Below are 17,234 nucleotides of genomic sequence, written 5' to 3' on the forward strand. Positions count from 1 at the left end.
GTTTTCATTCCCTGTGGATGATCAATGTCAATACATCGTTGTTTAAAACTGGCAATAAACTGTGAAATATGTTCCACACCCTGGGAAGTCCAAACTGATCCAAATCCTCTACTAAACGAAAGATTTTTCACTTTTAATGCCCAACAATCTTTTCTCTTCTCGGTTAATTTATACTGACACAAATAGACATGTTTTACCTGACTATTCCCCTTTATACTTTATAATTTTGACATGTTGATTAACCTCAAAGAATGAGAATGGTTGTTGATTTCAAGTTCAAAAGCGAGGTAATTCAGTGCTACGTTAGTGATAAGACTGGCGACGTGACTTCCGAGACGACGCAGTGCTAAGGAATGGAGCCAGGGTATTTATCAGGGATATATTACCCTGGATAATAGAGGATGCGTTGAACAGTGCTGCCTTGTAATCACTGACTGATTTTGACCATTATCCAGGCGTTATGTCTCCAAACATGTGTTACGTATGATAAACTCTACCCCGAGCATTTACATTTTTTACCAAAACCGAGGGACAGTGTCATACCTGTTTTACAAACCGAAACATCTGAAACCATTTTAGTTTTGTTTGTTTGTTTGTTGTTTAACCCCGCACTCAGCAATATTCCAGCTTTATTACGTCGGTCTGAAAATAATCGAGTCTAGACCAGACAATCCTGTGATTGATATCATGAGCATCGATCTTCTCAACGGGGATACGATGACATGCATCAACCAAGTCATCGAGCCTGACCATCTGATCCCGTTAGTCGCCTTTTACGACAAGCATAGTCGCTTTTACGACAAGCATGGGTTGCTGAAGACCTATTCTACCCCGGATCAAGTGAACACTGATCCACTGACCGGGGTAATGATGGTGTTAGCGCTTTGAGCATGCTTCAACGGATTGATTATAACCATCTGAAACTAGTGCATCGAAAAACTTCTACAGTTACTTCTACTTTCACTGCTGCTTTATGGATATTTGTAATGCGCTTACGTCGCTAGCGTGAATGATTGTACGGCGCTTCTAACACCTTTTGTGACGTCCAACACAGATTTAATGATTTCATCTGAGGTCGTTGTCATATGACAGCGTGCTTGGTAAAGTCACCTCGTCAGGAAAATATGAGGGCAGTGAACGTACTTTGCATGAATACTTTAATTTTTATGTTTTTGTGATAATTCTCTCCATTTTAGCATAATAGCGCATATCATTCCAGCGTGACGTCATATCATTCCAGCGTGACGTTATGTCTGGCATATAACTGTAGGAATTCATGTAGCGAGAGACTGCTTCTGAAATTACTGATAAATTCTGTATATCGCAATGTAGATAAATAGAGAATCTCACCCAAGTGTCTTTTGATATCAAATATCAACCCGAGTTGATAAAAGTGGAAAAAATTCCGAGGCTTTGCCACTTTTATCAACGAGTGTTGATATATTTGATATCAAAAGACACGAGGGTGAAATTTTATTTATCATCCAACATCATTCTTCCTCATCGCCGACAAATATAACACCGTTGATGAACTTTTTCCACTAATATGATTAAACATATGATAACAAATATTGAGGAGGAAAGTATCGTGTTTTCGCTTTTTATCGATAGGGGGACGATTGTCTTGCAGATTACTTACGAAAAGGTACGAGTGGTGACAAATGGCCACACACACACTAAACGATACGAGATAGTACAAGAATAGGTTTTCGTTCATAATGATATACACGTATATACAGTCAGGGTACAAAGATTCAAATAAAATCGTGTGCCCTGTCAAACATGTAGATGCAGTTAGCTAGGATACAAGTAGAAACATCTTTGATATGCTTTGACTGTTGATTGATGTCTTGTATGAGGGTGTCATCGGTCTGAAAATTAGAAATATTCATACAGTGATCCCTCGCTACAACGCTGCCTTCGGGGTCCAAATAATTGATGCGGGTTATAGATGATCAGCGGTTTACTCGTGTAGAATAATTGGTCAAAAATGGATTTATCTTATAAACGTGTATCTCCCATGTATTTAAATATATTTTCTTTCTTGAAACTAAAGTTAATATGACATTCGTATTTTCCTAACACATACCATATTTTTCTCATCTTAAAAAAGTTAAACATTTTCTCTCATTTACATGTCTATAGTTATTCCACATTTTTACTCACTTAGTTCGATGACTCCTCTTCTTCATAATACATGAAGTGCTGTAAAAAGAGACATTACGTCATTATCCTTCCCCGATTATTCTCTTGTGTTAAAGACCTTGAACCCATTCGCTACGATATCCTTTTTGCAGCAGTGACGTCACAAAGGAAAATAAATTAATCTTCGAACAATATTTCTCCACCTGTTGATTTGACGTACAATGTAGTTTCTTACTGTCATGTCATGGACATCAGACTCAAAATGTATCTATGGTAGCAAATGTCTCCAGGCTATGTAACGTTATATATATGGAGTGGTGATATAATACCCTGGATGGTTGAGGATGGCCATTATTAAGAATGTTTCCGAAGAATCATGCGACTTGTTACCGGCTTGTTAAAATTGTCTGACGTTTTGCAGCTAAAAGAGGCAGTAGGGTAGCCCAGTGGTTAAAGCGTTCACACGTCACGCCTAAGGCTCGGGTTTGTTTCCCCACATGGGTACAATGCGTGAATATTGCGTCTTGATATTGCTGGAATATAGCTAAAAGCAGCGTAAAACCTTGTTCACTCTCTCACACAGCAGCCAATGTAGACATGTTCAAACACTTACGATGAGGAATACCGCGCCCATCAGCGTTGCCTTGACCTTCACATCAAGGTCTTGGGGAACTGAAGATAAAGAGATTATTCCATATCGGGGGTGTTTTACATTTTTGGGTGTGCATGTTTGTCTGTTTGTTGTTTAGCGCCGCCCTCATGACGGCGGTCTGTTACTAATCGAATCTGAACCGATCGAGCATCGATCTACGCAGTTGTATCAACCAAGTCAGCGAGCCAGTTCACCCGACCCCGTTTGTCTCCTCTTAAGAAAAGCATGGCTTGCTCAAAACCAGTTCTAACCAGGATCTTCAGGGGTTAGCATGTCCAGGATGCGATGCTCTGAATGTGTGGATTTACAGTTCGGACAAACCAATGGTCATAACAAATATTATTAGGCTACTCTGGTCCGGGTTCGAACCTACAGAGCTGGCATGGTCACATGATTTCCTTCTGTGTATTTTGCCAAAGTTCTGCACTTGACCATACTATGAGTTCAAGTAAAGGCTATTGCCATTGTATTTTCGACCCTTAGGCTTTGAAGAAAGTGAAATCCGTACGAGTAAAATAAGAAGCATTGCTGCGGCAGGTTTTTAACTTACATGTGACCGAGAATTTCTCTGCATCGGTGAATATTTCCCTTACAGCTCCACCCCACTGCTTGCTAATTTTTGACACAACCGCACCATCCTTCATGGATTGAACCTGGAAAAATAGCAAGTTTTATCATTCAGTATACTGAGCTATTTTCTGCGCATTTGGTGGTTTTCATGTTGGCCGAGAGGGGACATCGCTAACGACTTCAATTTCGGTCGCCAGAAAGTGATAAAGCCTTATCACGAACACGACGAGAAAGCGATATTGATGCGCGAGAAACTATCCTTTCTCATCTCGTGGTATTGGATGGTCGCTGCCGAAATTGAAGTCGATAATTGAAGCCCTCTCGGCATCAATGGGTTTTGTCTTCATTTGAATTAAAACTTCGAGTAATTGGTTCAGCAATCTCCATTTGATTTGTTTGTTAGATTGTTGTTAACGCCTAACTCAGCAATATTCCAGCTATATGACGGCGGTCTGTAAACATTCGAGTCTGGACCAGACAATTCAGTGAAACACATCATGAACATCGATCCACGCAATTGGGATACGATGACATGCATCAACCAAGTCAGCGAGCCTGACCACCCGATCCCGTTAGCCGCCTCTTACGACAAGCACAGACGCCTTTTACGGGAAGCATGGGTTGCTGAAAACCTATTCTACCCCGGCTCTTCACGGGTCATCTCCAATTCAAACTTGTGCAGTGATAGGGTGGTGTTCGGCTTTTGGGCGTAATCTCACAGCTTGAACGTAGATGAGTATCACCATTACTATAAAAGTGATGGATTAAAGGACTCGATATCGCTGTTATTACCAGACAGTGGATGTCGGTGGTTTTACAATCCTCAGTCATGAGGACGCCATGTTTTTACAGTCTTCAAAGCGGCGCTAAACACAATGGCCTTCACATGAGAAAACTCGATATCATCGGTATAACTGTATATTCATTAGTTGACAGCCACACGGAAACTCGACATCAGCGGTATTATGAACCTGGCTTTTAGCAATCGAAGGCATACCGGAAACTCAACATCCGCGGTGTTACTTTGCTGGCTTTTATCAATCAGAGACATACCGGAAGCTCAACATCCGCGGTTTTACTTTGCTGGCTTTTATCAACCAGAGACAAACCGGAAACTCGACATCAGCGGTGTTACTATGCTGGCTTTTATCAATCAGAGACATACCGGAAACTCGATATGAACGGTGTTACTTTCATGCATGGCTTTTATCAATCAGAGACATACCGGAAACTCGCAATCAGTGGTATTACTTTCATGGCTTTTATCAATCAGAGACATACCGGAAACTCGACATCATCGGTACAGCACAACCCCTGACAACCACAACATGGCCCCCAGATCTCCATCAGCTGGTTTCTTCTGCTGTCGAGGATACCATAGTGGCCCTTCCACTTGGACGGTCTGGCAAAACAACATTAAAGAAATAAACATTGTATATAGCTGGAAACGCGAGTGGTCGTAGAACATTCTTGTGATTGCAGCACAATCGACCAAATCATATATACCAATTGTACATGACTACATGAGGTATCCCAAATTAGGATGGAAATGAAATTTAACATGTACACTTCATGAAGACATCCTTCACAAGTTTATCCTTATGTGGGCTCCATGGTGGAGATGTCCCTTGAAAACTAACCGATGCTTGTAAGGTGACCAAATTGGTTGGGTGGTCGGGCTCGGTGACTGATTTCGTGTCATCGTACCCGACGGCGCATCTTTCCGGGGCAAGGGAGTTAACTGACTATAAAAGTCGAGTTTCCACCCTTGCCGAACTTGTACGGTATTACGGAGTTACATTTTGGCTGGACTAACGAGTCTAAGCATAGTCCAATCAAAATCGCGCCACGAAATTCGTGTCGTGTAGATTTGGGTCGATTGCAAAGCACATGTTTAATCAAGGTGCTCGCGTGATTTGATGCAGTTCACGATGTAAGACCTGTTATATCACAATATAGATCTTGACTATTGATCAGATCGTCCTGACTGGGCGCCGCCATTTTGTTTGAAGCAAAATCAAGAGATACGAGAGGTGGAATCTGATTGGTCCATAGGAGAGGCTTAGAAGGGACATAATTGGTAATAGCCACTGGTGGTGCTACGATCGAGCCCAGGAATTCCAGCCTAGTTCCCAAGGGTGGAAACTGGACTTTCAAAGTCAGTTAACTCTCTTGCCTCTGGAAGATACATACTGCGTGGCCTGGTGCAGAATCCATTATTTACAGTGCGGTGAGGTGACCAAGATATGGACTTACAACTGCCTGACGTAACTTAGATATGTATTTAGAGCTGCATGACGTTTGGACTTACAACTGCCTGACGTAACTGTGATATGGATTTAGAGCTGCATGACGTATGGACTTACAACTGCCTGACGTAACTGTGATATTGATTTAGAGCTGCATGACGTTTGGACTTACAACTGCCTGACGTAACTGTGATATGGATTTAGAGCTGCATGACGTATGGACTTACAACTGCCTGACGTAACTGTGATATTGATTTAGAGCTGCATGACGTATGGACTTACAACTGCCTGACGTAACTGTGATATGGATTTAGAGCTGCATGACGTATGGACTTACAACTGCCTGACGTAACTTAGATATGTATTTAGAGCTGCATGACGTATGGACTTACAACTGCCTGACGTAACTGTGATATGGATTTAGAGCTGCATGACGTATGGACTTACAACTGCCTGACGTAACTTAGATATGTATTTAGAGCTGCATGACGTATGGACTTACAACTGACTGACGTAACTTAGATATGGATTTAGAGCTGCATGACGTATGGACTTACAACTGCCTGACGTAACCAAGAGGCTCCCCTTTCGCTGTTTCCACTATCACTTCATGAGCTGCGCAGTCGGCATCTGCGCACCAGCAACATCCGCCACAACACTTGAAGTCACGGCGCATGCGCAAAACCTCCTGCAATAGAATAGATATACGCACATGCGGACAGAAACTAGTGTTATCAATAGCGTATAACAAGTCCCACGTTCACCCAAACCCCACCACACACACACACACACACACACACACAATTGTGTGGATCGATGCTCATGATATCAATCACTGGATTGTCTGGTCCAGACTCGATTATTTACAGACTGCCGTCATACAGCTGGTATATTGCTGAGTGCGGCGTTAAACAACAAACAATCAAACAATCCATTTTAACTCGTTAATTCACTCCCTCACTCGTGGTGACAGAACGTCCTTGAGACACATACCTGGCCAATATTGTCTACGATGTGAATTGTGAACGCGCGATCGGAGCCACAGCACTGTCTCATGAACGTTCCGCTCTCTGAAACATGAATAAGCTTTTAGGATAATTCCTCGCTGGAGTGGGAGCCTCCGAAGATCAATCAATCTTATCTGATCTGATATCGTGTAAGTTTACCCAGCTTTTCACAACCACCCTTTATCAGTTGTGAGATTGAGGCAAGCCTACCCAAGTCAACAAAACATCAATGTCACGTTTCTCTGATGTATTATTCCTTTTCACATGCGATGTTGGACATGATCACTGTGGTATTTATTCCTTCGGTGTAAATGGTTACTAAATGGTCTAAAGAAAAGATTGAAGACTGTTTGAATATGTGATAAAACACCGTGAATGTGTACGCGCCAGTATTATTTGCCATGACCATTATGACTGACATTGCGGGTGGTTATTATTCGGATTTAACTGTATGATTTCTTAAGTACTTGAGTATTTCTTGTTTATGCAATTAAAGTGGGAACTGGTGCCCCAGTCATCTAAGCTTTACGTCTCATAAGTGTGCCAGACATTTATGATCGTGGGTTCGAATCCACTACGCCCTGATCACATCACAGTTAGACCCGTAAAGATTCCGGGGTAGAATAGGTCTTCAGCAACCAATGCTTGCCATAAAAGGCGACTATGCTTGTCGTAAGAGGCGACTAACGGGATCGGGTGGTCAGGCTCGCTGACTTGGTTAATACATGTCATCGTATCCTAATTATGTGGATCGATGCTCATGATGTCAATCACTGGATTGTCTGGTCCAGACTCGATTATTTACAGACCGCAGTCATACAGCTAAAATATTGCTGTGTGCGGCGTTAAACAACAAACAAACAAACTTCTTTCCTCATACAATTAAGCTGACACGCTGTGATATAACTGAAATGTTGTTCAAAGTGACGTTAAGCCCAACTCACTGACTCATTTGTGACTCCAGCATTAACGACATTGCTTATCTCAGGGTCGGTGGGGTAACCTAGTGGTTAAAGCTTTCGCTCGTTATGCCGAAGACCCGGGTTCGATTTCCCACATGGCTACAATCTGTGAAGCCCATTTCTGGTGTCTCCCGCCGTGATTTTGCTGGAATATTGCAAAAGGCGGCGTAAACCTATACTCGCTCACTCACTTACTCTCTGCTGCGTAGTAGCACTGCTGGCTCATTGAGTTCATCACGCGGTACTTGTTGTTACATTCCCACGACAGCAACACTGGAACAAAGAAATTCACAGACGATGTTAGACTTATTCAGGCATGCTTGAAAATACCCTTTAATCCGACCCCCGAGCTTGCCCCAAGAGTTTTGAGAGTTGCCATCCCTTGTTCCCGGTCTGAGAATGTTGAGAGTCATTTCCCATTATTCCCCCTTTCCCGTGTGTCACCGTGGAGATGCCGGTTAAAATATTGATCCCCAGCAGCCTATATTATTCTTGTCGGAAGAGGTGACTAAATGGATCGGGTTAGTCAGGCACGGTGACTTGGTTTACTGCATGTCATCTAGATGAACTGTAACTGAACGTTAAACAAAACAAAAAGAAAGAATTCCGGTCGAGAAAGTTTAGAATCTCCGCCCATACTTCACCGCGACTCACCCTCTAAGAGGTGAGGTGAACTGATGATAGAATCTCTCAGGCGATGAAGCAAATCAGCAAAGTAGGCATCGGCAATCGTCCTTTGACTTTCTCAGTTATCAACAAGGATCGCATCCCAGATAAAATTGGCCATAGCTTTCTTCACTGGGGGGCACGGGTGGGCCAGTCGTCTAAGGCGCCGCGATTCGCTGTGCAGAGTTGCGTCCCTTGGCCACGCCAGAAACCTATGATTGTTGGTTCGAATCCCGGTTCGCCCCGATTATGTTTCTAGGTTTGTCAGCACCATACCCGTGCTCGTGGGTTTCACCGAAGTGGTAAACGTCTGAGACCTGCATCACTTGGGGCTTTCCTCCCACATTAAGGTGACACGCCGTGATATAACTGGAATAATGTTAAAAGCGGCGTTAAAACCAACTCACTCACTCACTCACTTTCTTCACTGAACTGGAAGACGTAACGATGCGTTCAAGAATCTATGTGTGTGTGTCTGTATGTATGTATGTCTGTCTCTGTGTGTGTATGTGGGTGTGCGTGCTTCCGTGTCTGTTTGTACTAATAATGGCGGTTTTGTTGTGCTTGCCTACTGAGACACCATTCCGCAGTTAAACGTGAGTACCCCATTCAGACAGAGCCGACCCTTCCATGGTTCAACCCCTAAATACTGAGCGCCATGTTGGGTAACAAGAAGTACCATCTTTTAACGTATTTTGGTGTGACACGGCTTGGGATAAAACCCACCCTCTATGAGGTTGACCTGCTGTTCAATGAGGATCTGGTCCAGCTGGGACAGGTATTCCAGGCCTGGGGGGCAGTCCTGGATGTGACCCACCGCAGGCATCCATGTCACTGAAACAATAATCTCTCCATCACTACACATGGACTATTTCTCATTAATCCAAAGTAAAGAATTAGCGTATATATTTAAGTGTTTAAATCTACACTAAATATTTATTTTTAAAAGTCAATATTGATCCATTGAATTGAATTTGTATAGACTGAATTACCTGATACTATAAACTGCCGGGCAAAAGAGAGTATACAACCATGGTTGTCACTTGTGGTAGATAAAAATGAAACAAACAAGAAATGTTTTTTCAATGGTGAGGTACTCGATGCATGTATCATAGTTGCGTTTTTGGATTTTAAGTTGGCAGTGTTTCGACGACTAATTTCAGCCCGTAACGTTACGATAATGTTTGTAATTTTTTGGTCAAATCCAATTTTCAAGTGTATACTTTCTTTTGCTCGACAGAAGATGTTTTAGGTTCATGGTCTCTTTATAGGACCTGGACATTGGATTCTCCATCAACGACATGTTCATTGTCATTATATTAAACTACTGAATGAGCTCAAATATTAAGTAGTAATATTTCTGAGTGAATAATTGTAAACGAATTAGTAGTAATATTTCCAAGTGAACACATCTCAGTGAACTGTTTACCGCAGGCACAATATGAAGTCGGCCTCGCGTGAAGACACCCCAACTTTCCTGTTTGTCCTTGTCCTTTGCAAGACCTGATTGACGGGTAACTGACATAGCCGACCTGAAGACACCCTACCATCCTGCTTGTCCTTTGCAAGACCTGGTTGACGGGTAACTGACATAGCGGACCTGAACACACCCTACCATCCTGCTTGTCCTTTGCCAGGCCTGGTTGACGGGTAACTGACATAGCGGACCTGAACACACCCTACCATCTTGCTTGTCCTTTACGAGGCCTGTTTGACGGGTAACTGACATAGCGGACCTGAACACACCCTACCATCTTGCTTGTCCTTTGCAAGACCTTTTTGACGGGTAATTGACATAGCCGACCTTAACACACCCTACCATCTTGCTTGTCCTTTGCAAGACCTGATTGACGGGTAACTGACATAGCCGACCTGAAGACACCCTACCATCTTGCTTGTCCTTTGCTAGACCTGATTGACGGGTAACTGACAAAGCCGACCTGAACACACCCTACCATCTTGCTTGTCCTTTGCAAGACCTGATTGACGGGTAACTGACAAAGCCGACCTGAACACACCCTACAATCTTGCTTGTCCTTTGCAAGACCTGATTGACGGGTACCTGACAAAGCCGACCTGAACACACCCTACCTGCTTGCTTGTCCTTTGCTAGGCCTGGTTGACGGGTAACTGACAAAGCCGACCTGAACACACCCTTCCATCTTGCTTGTCCTTTGCAAGACCTGATTGACGGGTAACTGACATAGCGGACCTGAACACACCCTACCATCTTGCTTGTCCTTTGCAAGACCTGATTGACGGGTAACTGACATAGCGGACCTGAACAGACCCTACCACCTTGCTTGTCCTTTGCAAGACCTGGTTGACGGGTAACTGACAAAGCGGACCTGAACACACCCTACCATCCTGCTTGTCCTTTGCCAGGCCTGGTTGATGGGTAACTGACAAAGCCGACCTGAAGACACCCTACCATCCCGCTTGTCCTTTGCAAGGCCTGATTGACGGGTGACTGACATAGCGGACCTGAAGACACCCTACCATCTTGCTTGTCCTTTGCTAGACCTGGTTGACGGGTAACTGACATAGCGGACCTGAACACACCCTACCTTCCTGCTTGTCCTTTGCAAGACCTGATTGACGGGTAACTGACATAGCGGACCTGAACAGACCCTACCATCTTGCTTGTCCTTTGCAAGACCTGATTGACGGGTAACTGACAAAGCCGACCTGAACACACCCTACCATCCTGCTTGTCCTTTGCCAGGCCTGGTTGATGGGTGACTGACAAAGCCGACCTGAACACACCCTACAATCTTGCTTGTCCTTTGCAAGACCTGATTGACGGGTACCTGACAAAGCCGACCTGAACACACCCTGCCTGCTTGCTTGTCCTTTGCTAGGCCTGGTTGATGGGTAACTGACAAAGCCGACCTGAACACACCCTACCATCTTGCTTGTCCTTTGCAAGACCTGATTGACGGGTAACTGACATAGCGGACCTGAACACACCCTACCATCTTGCTTGTCCTTTGCAAGACCTGATTGACGGGTAACTGACATAGCGGACCTGAACAGACCCTACCATCTTGCTTGTCCTTTGCAAGACCTGGTTGACGGGTACCTGACAAAGCCGACCTGAACACACCCTACCATCCTGCTTGTCCTTTGCCAGGCCTGGTTGATGGGTAACTGACAAAGCCGACCTGAACACACCCTACCATCCCGCTTGTCCTTTGCAAGGCCTGATTGACGGGTAACTGACATAGCGGACCTGAACACACCCTACCTTCCTGCTTGTCCTTTGCAAGACCTGATTGACGGGTAACTGACATAGCGGACCTGAACAGACCCTACCATCTTGCTTGTCCTTTGCCAGGGCTGTTTGACGGGTACCTGACAAAGCCGACCTGAAGACACCCTACCATCTTGCTTGTCCTTTGCTAGACCTGGTTGACGGGTGACTGACATAGCGGACCTGAAGACACCCTACCTTCCTGATTTTGGTTTGTCTGGCCTGGTTGACGGGTAACTGACATAGCCGGCCTGAAGACACCCTACCATCTTGCTTGTCCTTTGCTAGACCTGGTTGACGGGTAACTGACATAGCGGACCTGAACACACCCTACCATCTTGCTTGTCCTTTGCTAGACCTGGTTGACGGGTAACTGACATAGCGGACCTGAACACACCCTACCATCTTGCTTGTCCTTTGCTAGACCTGGTTGACGGGTGACTGACATAGCGGACCTGAACACACCCTACCATCCTGCTTGTCCTTTGCCAGGCCTGGTTGATGGGTAACTGACAAAGCCGACCTGAACACACCCTACCATCCTGCTTGTCCTTTGCAAGGCCTGATTGACGGGTAACTGACATAGCGGACCTGAACACACCCTACCATCTTGCTTGTCCTTTGCAAGACCTGATTGACGGGTAACTGACATAGCGGACCTGAACACACCCTACCATCTTGCTTGTCCTTTGCAAGACCTGATTGACGGGTAACTGACATAGCGGACCTGAACAGACCCTACCATCTTGCTTGTCCTTTGCAAGACCTGGTTGACGGGTACCTGACAAAGCCGACCTGAACACACCCTACCATCCTGCTTGTCCTTTGCCAGGCCTGGTTGATGGGTAACTGACAAAGCCGACCTGAACACACCCTACCATCCCGCTTGTCCTTTGCAAGGCCTGATTGACGGGTAACTGACATAGCGGACCTGAACACACCCTACCTTCCTGCTTGTCCTTTGCAAGACCTGATTGACGGGTAACTGACATAGCGGACCTGAACAGACCCTACCATCTTGCTTGTCCTTTGCCAGGGCTGTTTGACGGGTACCTGACAAAGCCGACCTGAAGACACCCTACCATCTTGCTTGTCCTTTGCTAGACCTGGTTGACGGGTGACTGACATAGCGGACCTGAAGACACCCTACCTTCCTGATTTTGGTTTGTCTGGCCTGGTTGACGGGTAACTGACATAGCCGGCCTGAAGACACCCTACCATCTTGCTTGTCCTTTGCAAGACCTGATTGACGGGTAACTGACATAGCCGGCCTGGACAGACCCTACCATCTTGCTTGTCCTTTGCCAGGCCTGGTTGACGGGTGACTGACATAGCGGACCTGAAGACACCCTACCATCTTGCTTGTCCTTTGCTAGACCTGGTTGACGGGTAACTGACATAGCGGACCTGAAGACACCCTACCATCTTGCTTGTCCTTTGCTAGACCTGGTTGACGGGTGACTGACATAGCGGACCTGAAGACACCCTACCATCTTGCTTGTCCTTTGCTAGACCTGGTTGACGGGTAACTGACATAGCGGACCTGAAGACACCCTACCATCTTGCTTGTCCTTTGCTAGACCTGGTTGACGGGTAACTGACATAGCGGACCTGAACACACCCTACCATCTTGCTTGTCCTTTGCTAGACCTGGTTGACGGGTGACTGACATAGCGGACCTGAACACACCCTACCATCCTGCTTGTCCTTTGCCAGGCCTGGTTGATGGGTAACTGACAAAGCCGACCTGAACACACCCTACCATCCTGCTTGTCCTTTGCAAGGCCTGATTGACGGGTAACTGACATAGCGGACCTGAACACACCCTACCTTCCTGCTTGTCCTTTGCAAGACCTGATTGACGGGTAACTGACATAGCGGACCTGAACAGACCCTACCTTCCTGCTTGTCCTTTGCAAGACCTGATTGACGGGTAACTGACATAGCGGACCTGAACAGACCCTACCATCTTGCTTGTCCTTTGCCAGGGCTGTTTGACGGGTACCTGACAAAGCCGACCTGAAGACACCCTACCATCTTGCTTGTCCTTTGCTAGACCTGGTTGACGGGTGACTGACATAGCGGACCTGAAGACACCCTACCTTCCTGATTTTGGTTTGTCTGGCCTGGTTGACGGGTGACTGACATAGCGGACCTGAAGACACCCTACCTTCCTGATTTTGGTTTGTCTGGCCTGGTTGACGAGTGACTGACATAGCGGACCTGAAGACACCCTACCTTCCTGATTTTGGTTTGCCAGGCCTGGTTGACGGGTGACTGACATAGCGGACCTGGGATTATTCCTCAAACTGTTCTATCACTCCACCTGAAGTAGGACAAACGAGTGCACAGTTGAAATGTGTTTTTCTTGTACATGCTGATCACAAACGCGGACTGGGAAAGGACAGAAGTTGCAATTAGACCAACAAGAAATATCTGATAACCGCCGGTATATACATTAGGTGATTTAGGAGATAAATATACTGACGTGTTAGATGTAGAGCTTGGTTACCTGTAGACTTTACCGAGTTAAATTGAACTTGGAACCGAACACGAAGACTTTCCACAAAATATTGCGCTTGATATGCTCCAACATCGTCTATCTTACATCATCACAGTTTTTATATGACACGCCTTGAAGGGTGCAGAACAGCTACTTCGAAAAACGTGGTCATATCAGAAAATTAAGCTTGTCCTTCAAGGCTTAGTTCTACAACGGGTCACTATTATGACGGTACGCCGCTCATTGTGACGGAAACGATATGACGTCACAGCCGGATATAGAAAAGCGTTCGATTTCAAGATCTCTGTTGTCCTTAAAACTTCAACTATTCTCTCTAATAAGCCGATTTTTCAACTATTCTCTCTAATTAGCCGATTTCTATCAAGTTTTCTACCCAAAATGTATTTGGAATAGTGTAGCAAAGGCAACCAATAATTGTACACAAGGAAGAGAATTTATTTGTCATTATGGGGAACACAACGTTTCGGAGTATATACTTACTCCTTCATAAGGTCAAACCCGTGAAGATCCGTTGTAGAATAGGTCTTCAGCAACCCTTGCTTGCAGTAAAATGCGCCTATGCTTGTCGTAAGAAGCGATTAACGGGATCGGGTTGTTGGTGCGTATGATCGTATCCCAACTGCGTGGATCGATGCTTATGATGTCAATCACTGGATTGTCCGGTCCGGACTCGATTATTTACAGACCGCTGTCATATAGCTCGAATATTGCTATATATAAAATAACTATTTCTTTCAAGTGTACAAGGAGACCCGATTGTACGTGTATTTTTGTTTCGCCTATTTCTTTATCTTCAACGTAAGGTATGTTTTTAAAATTCAAACTAGAATTCTTTTCCACATTCCCGTTTTAGTTTTGATGGATTCGTAAAAAAGTAACAAAGAATTAAATGCCTTACTTTTAACGCACACCATTACTGGCATATGGCACACCCGACGTTTCTGGAAAAGGTTTGCACACATCAGCGGGTTGCGATATGTAAATTTGCTACGAAATTAGACTGGGGTACATAGGTATTCACTCAGGTTTCGTGTTAGTAACCTTCTGCACGGGTCTATATAATACTTTTGTTCAGTTTTCACGCCTAACTGGTTTAAACGATAGGAGTTAGGTGAGGGGAAGGCGCCAGACACTGACAGTCACTGATGCATTTCCCCTGACCCACCCTCAGCCTGTCGAGTGAGTGGGACTAACCCCAATGGAGGGGGTAGTACTTGGTACATATGTGAAAGTAAAGTTGTGAAGTTGTGGTGAGGAAGAGCTGGAGAATATATATGGCATTTTAAATGCTCAATTGGGAAATAACATACTGTTTCAATCTTGAGGTAACATGCCAGGTAGCATGTATGTTTAGCCGCACTGAATTGAATCGCATTCACAAGGCCGAAGTTAACTTTTTTGACAGGGCGGGGGGGGGGGGGGAATTCATTTCTTATTCATGTTAACTTTCGCAAGGAAAAATGTTTTCTATAAAAATCCGGGGGGGGGGGGGGGGGGGGGTAATACGAACGCACGCACGCGCACACACACATACACATCGTATTCATCTTTCCCTAGCATATCCCTACACCCATCTCACTGTCTACGTCAGCCCTCATGGATCCATGCGTATGCTCACATACTCTCCCTCACCATAATTCCCCTACATTCATCACACTATATAATTTTATCCGCCCTCATGTATCCGTACTCATCCTTACATACATACACGTCCATCTCACCATACCTCTACATCCACCCCGCTATATCAACACCAGCCCTGGCTCAACCGTGTTCACGCTTACTTAAATACATATACAGGTAATCTAGCTCTACATTGACAACAGAGTACGTTTATCTCCACTCTACCGTGACGAAATAACACGCGAAGCTTTTGGTGTTAGCGAAGATTGGGTTGAGTCCAAGGTTACTTATGGAAACACGGATTACATCCGTTTAACAAAGTATGACGATTTTTATAATAAAACATCGTTTGTTGGCATGATAAAATATAATACCTTACTGTCATATATGACAGGCATTCATGCATCGAAACTTCACTGTGGGGAAACGGGTGGATAAAACGTTTCAGACATAACGCATAAACACCAGTTGACAGCAACGCTAACGTGTGAATTTGACATGTAATCTGCAAATGGATTGTGTTTAAAATTGACGTTATCTTACCAATTAATTCTCTGTATTCCGTCTACCTGGCAAAAGGAATGTTGAAAGCCCACTTCCAGTTGACCTCAAATATGAAGAGACGAGTCGCACCCGAGATGACAGCCAAGTGAACTCGGATATGAATAGAGTCCGTAAACGCTCTTGTATTTCCAAGTCACGGGATTTCGGAAAGAGCCGAGGAATGCCAAGTGACAACACACCGGTTTGGGATATTCGTTCGTGACCAACTCGTGTTATTCCGGGACAAGCCGAAGAGCTTCTTGCAGGTTACGGAAAGGGACGAGTGGTGACGAATGTGCGGATACTATTTCAGCTGTATGTTCGCTCACCATCGCCTTTTTTTCCGTTTGACACGATGAATCCCGACGGGTGCGAATGACGGAGAAGATGACCGAGAAGCTCGCGCTCGACTCCGGCCGCGGTGTGCCCAGGCGTTGATAAACATGACCTAGTTCAGTTCCTGTATTCAGCATCTACCTGTAATGACAGACAAACACTACACTTGAACAACGACGACAGAGTGAAGTCTACCTCGGCAGTTGATTGAGCCTTGGGGACACACACAGTACATTGACGGAGTTAGGTTCAGTATCTCAGTTACAACACGTCAAGCAAGCTAAATCTGAAAGGGAAACAGACATTTACGCTTGTTGTTGACGTTTACTACGAGAGCCTAATAGTGCCACTTTTGAAACATACATATTTTTTTCTTAAATTGAAATTTCTCGTTATTTCCATTATTTTCTCGAAATTTCAAGTTCTTTCTCATTACTTCGATTATTGTACAGTAAACTACGTTTGTAACGAACACGCTTATAACGAACTGACGGATATAACGAACCTACTTTTTTTTCCCGACTATTTGCTGTAGTTATGCTGTATATATGCTTATAACGAACTACGGTTATATCAAACTAAAATTAGTGGTCCCTTTGAGTTCGTTATAACCGTAGTTTAATGTATTATTATTTCATTTTAGATCGAACAATAATGAGTTCTTTCTTGTTACTTCGAATATTTTCTCGTTAATGCTACCAAAG

General features: G+C 44.6%; 1 protein-coding gene across 3 annotated transcripts; it reads right to left on the reverse strand.

The window, feature by feature from the left end:
- Window positions 1–1,613: 1,613 nt before the first annotated feature.
- LOC124139086 (phospholipid scramblase 1-like) lies at window positions 1,614–16,510 on the reverse strand. Of its 3 annotated transcripts, XM_046506097.2 has the most exons (11): window positions 16,195–16,510; window positions 13,743–13,830; window positions 8,978–9,085; window positions 7,781–7,858; window positions 6,610–6,686; window positions 6,174–6,304; window positions 4,649–4,769; window positions 3,348–3,450; window positions 2,759–2,817; window positions 2,167–2,205; window positions 1,614–1,871 (listed from the first exon to the last, which is right to left on the reverse strand). In XM_046506097.2, the coding sequence occupies exons 2-10, from the start codon at window positions 13,786–13,788 to the stop codon at window positions 2,167–2,169; spliced, it is 762 nt and encodes a 253-aa protein (XP_046362053.1). In that variant the 5' UTR covers window positions 13,789–13,830; window positions 16,195–16,510; the 3' UTR covers window positions 1,614–1,871. The 3 variants fall into 3 exon arrangements, with proteins under 3 accessions (XP_046362053.1, XP_048250139.1, XP_048250138.1); XM_048394182.1 differs by lacking the exons at window positions 13,743–13,830; window positions 16,195–16,510 and adding an exon at window positions 13,607–13,712; XM_048394181.1 differs by lacking the exons at window positions 13,743–13,830; window positions 16,195–16,510 and adding an exon at window positions 11,703–11,763.
- Between the last annotated feature and the right edge of the window lie 724 nt (window positions 16,511–17,234).

The sequence above is a fragment of the Haliotis rufescens genome, unplaced genomic scaffold (genome assembly GCF_023055435.1).
Source record: "Haliotis rufescens isolate VD_foot unplaced genomic scaffold, xgHalRufe1.0.p SCAF_13, whole genome shotgun sequence".
Lineage (NCBI taxonomy): Eukaryota > Metazoa > Mollusca > Gastropoda > Lepetellida > Haliotidae > Haliotis > Haliotis rufescens.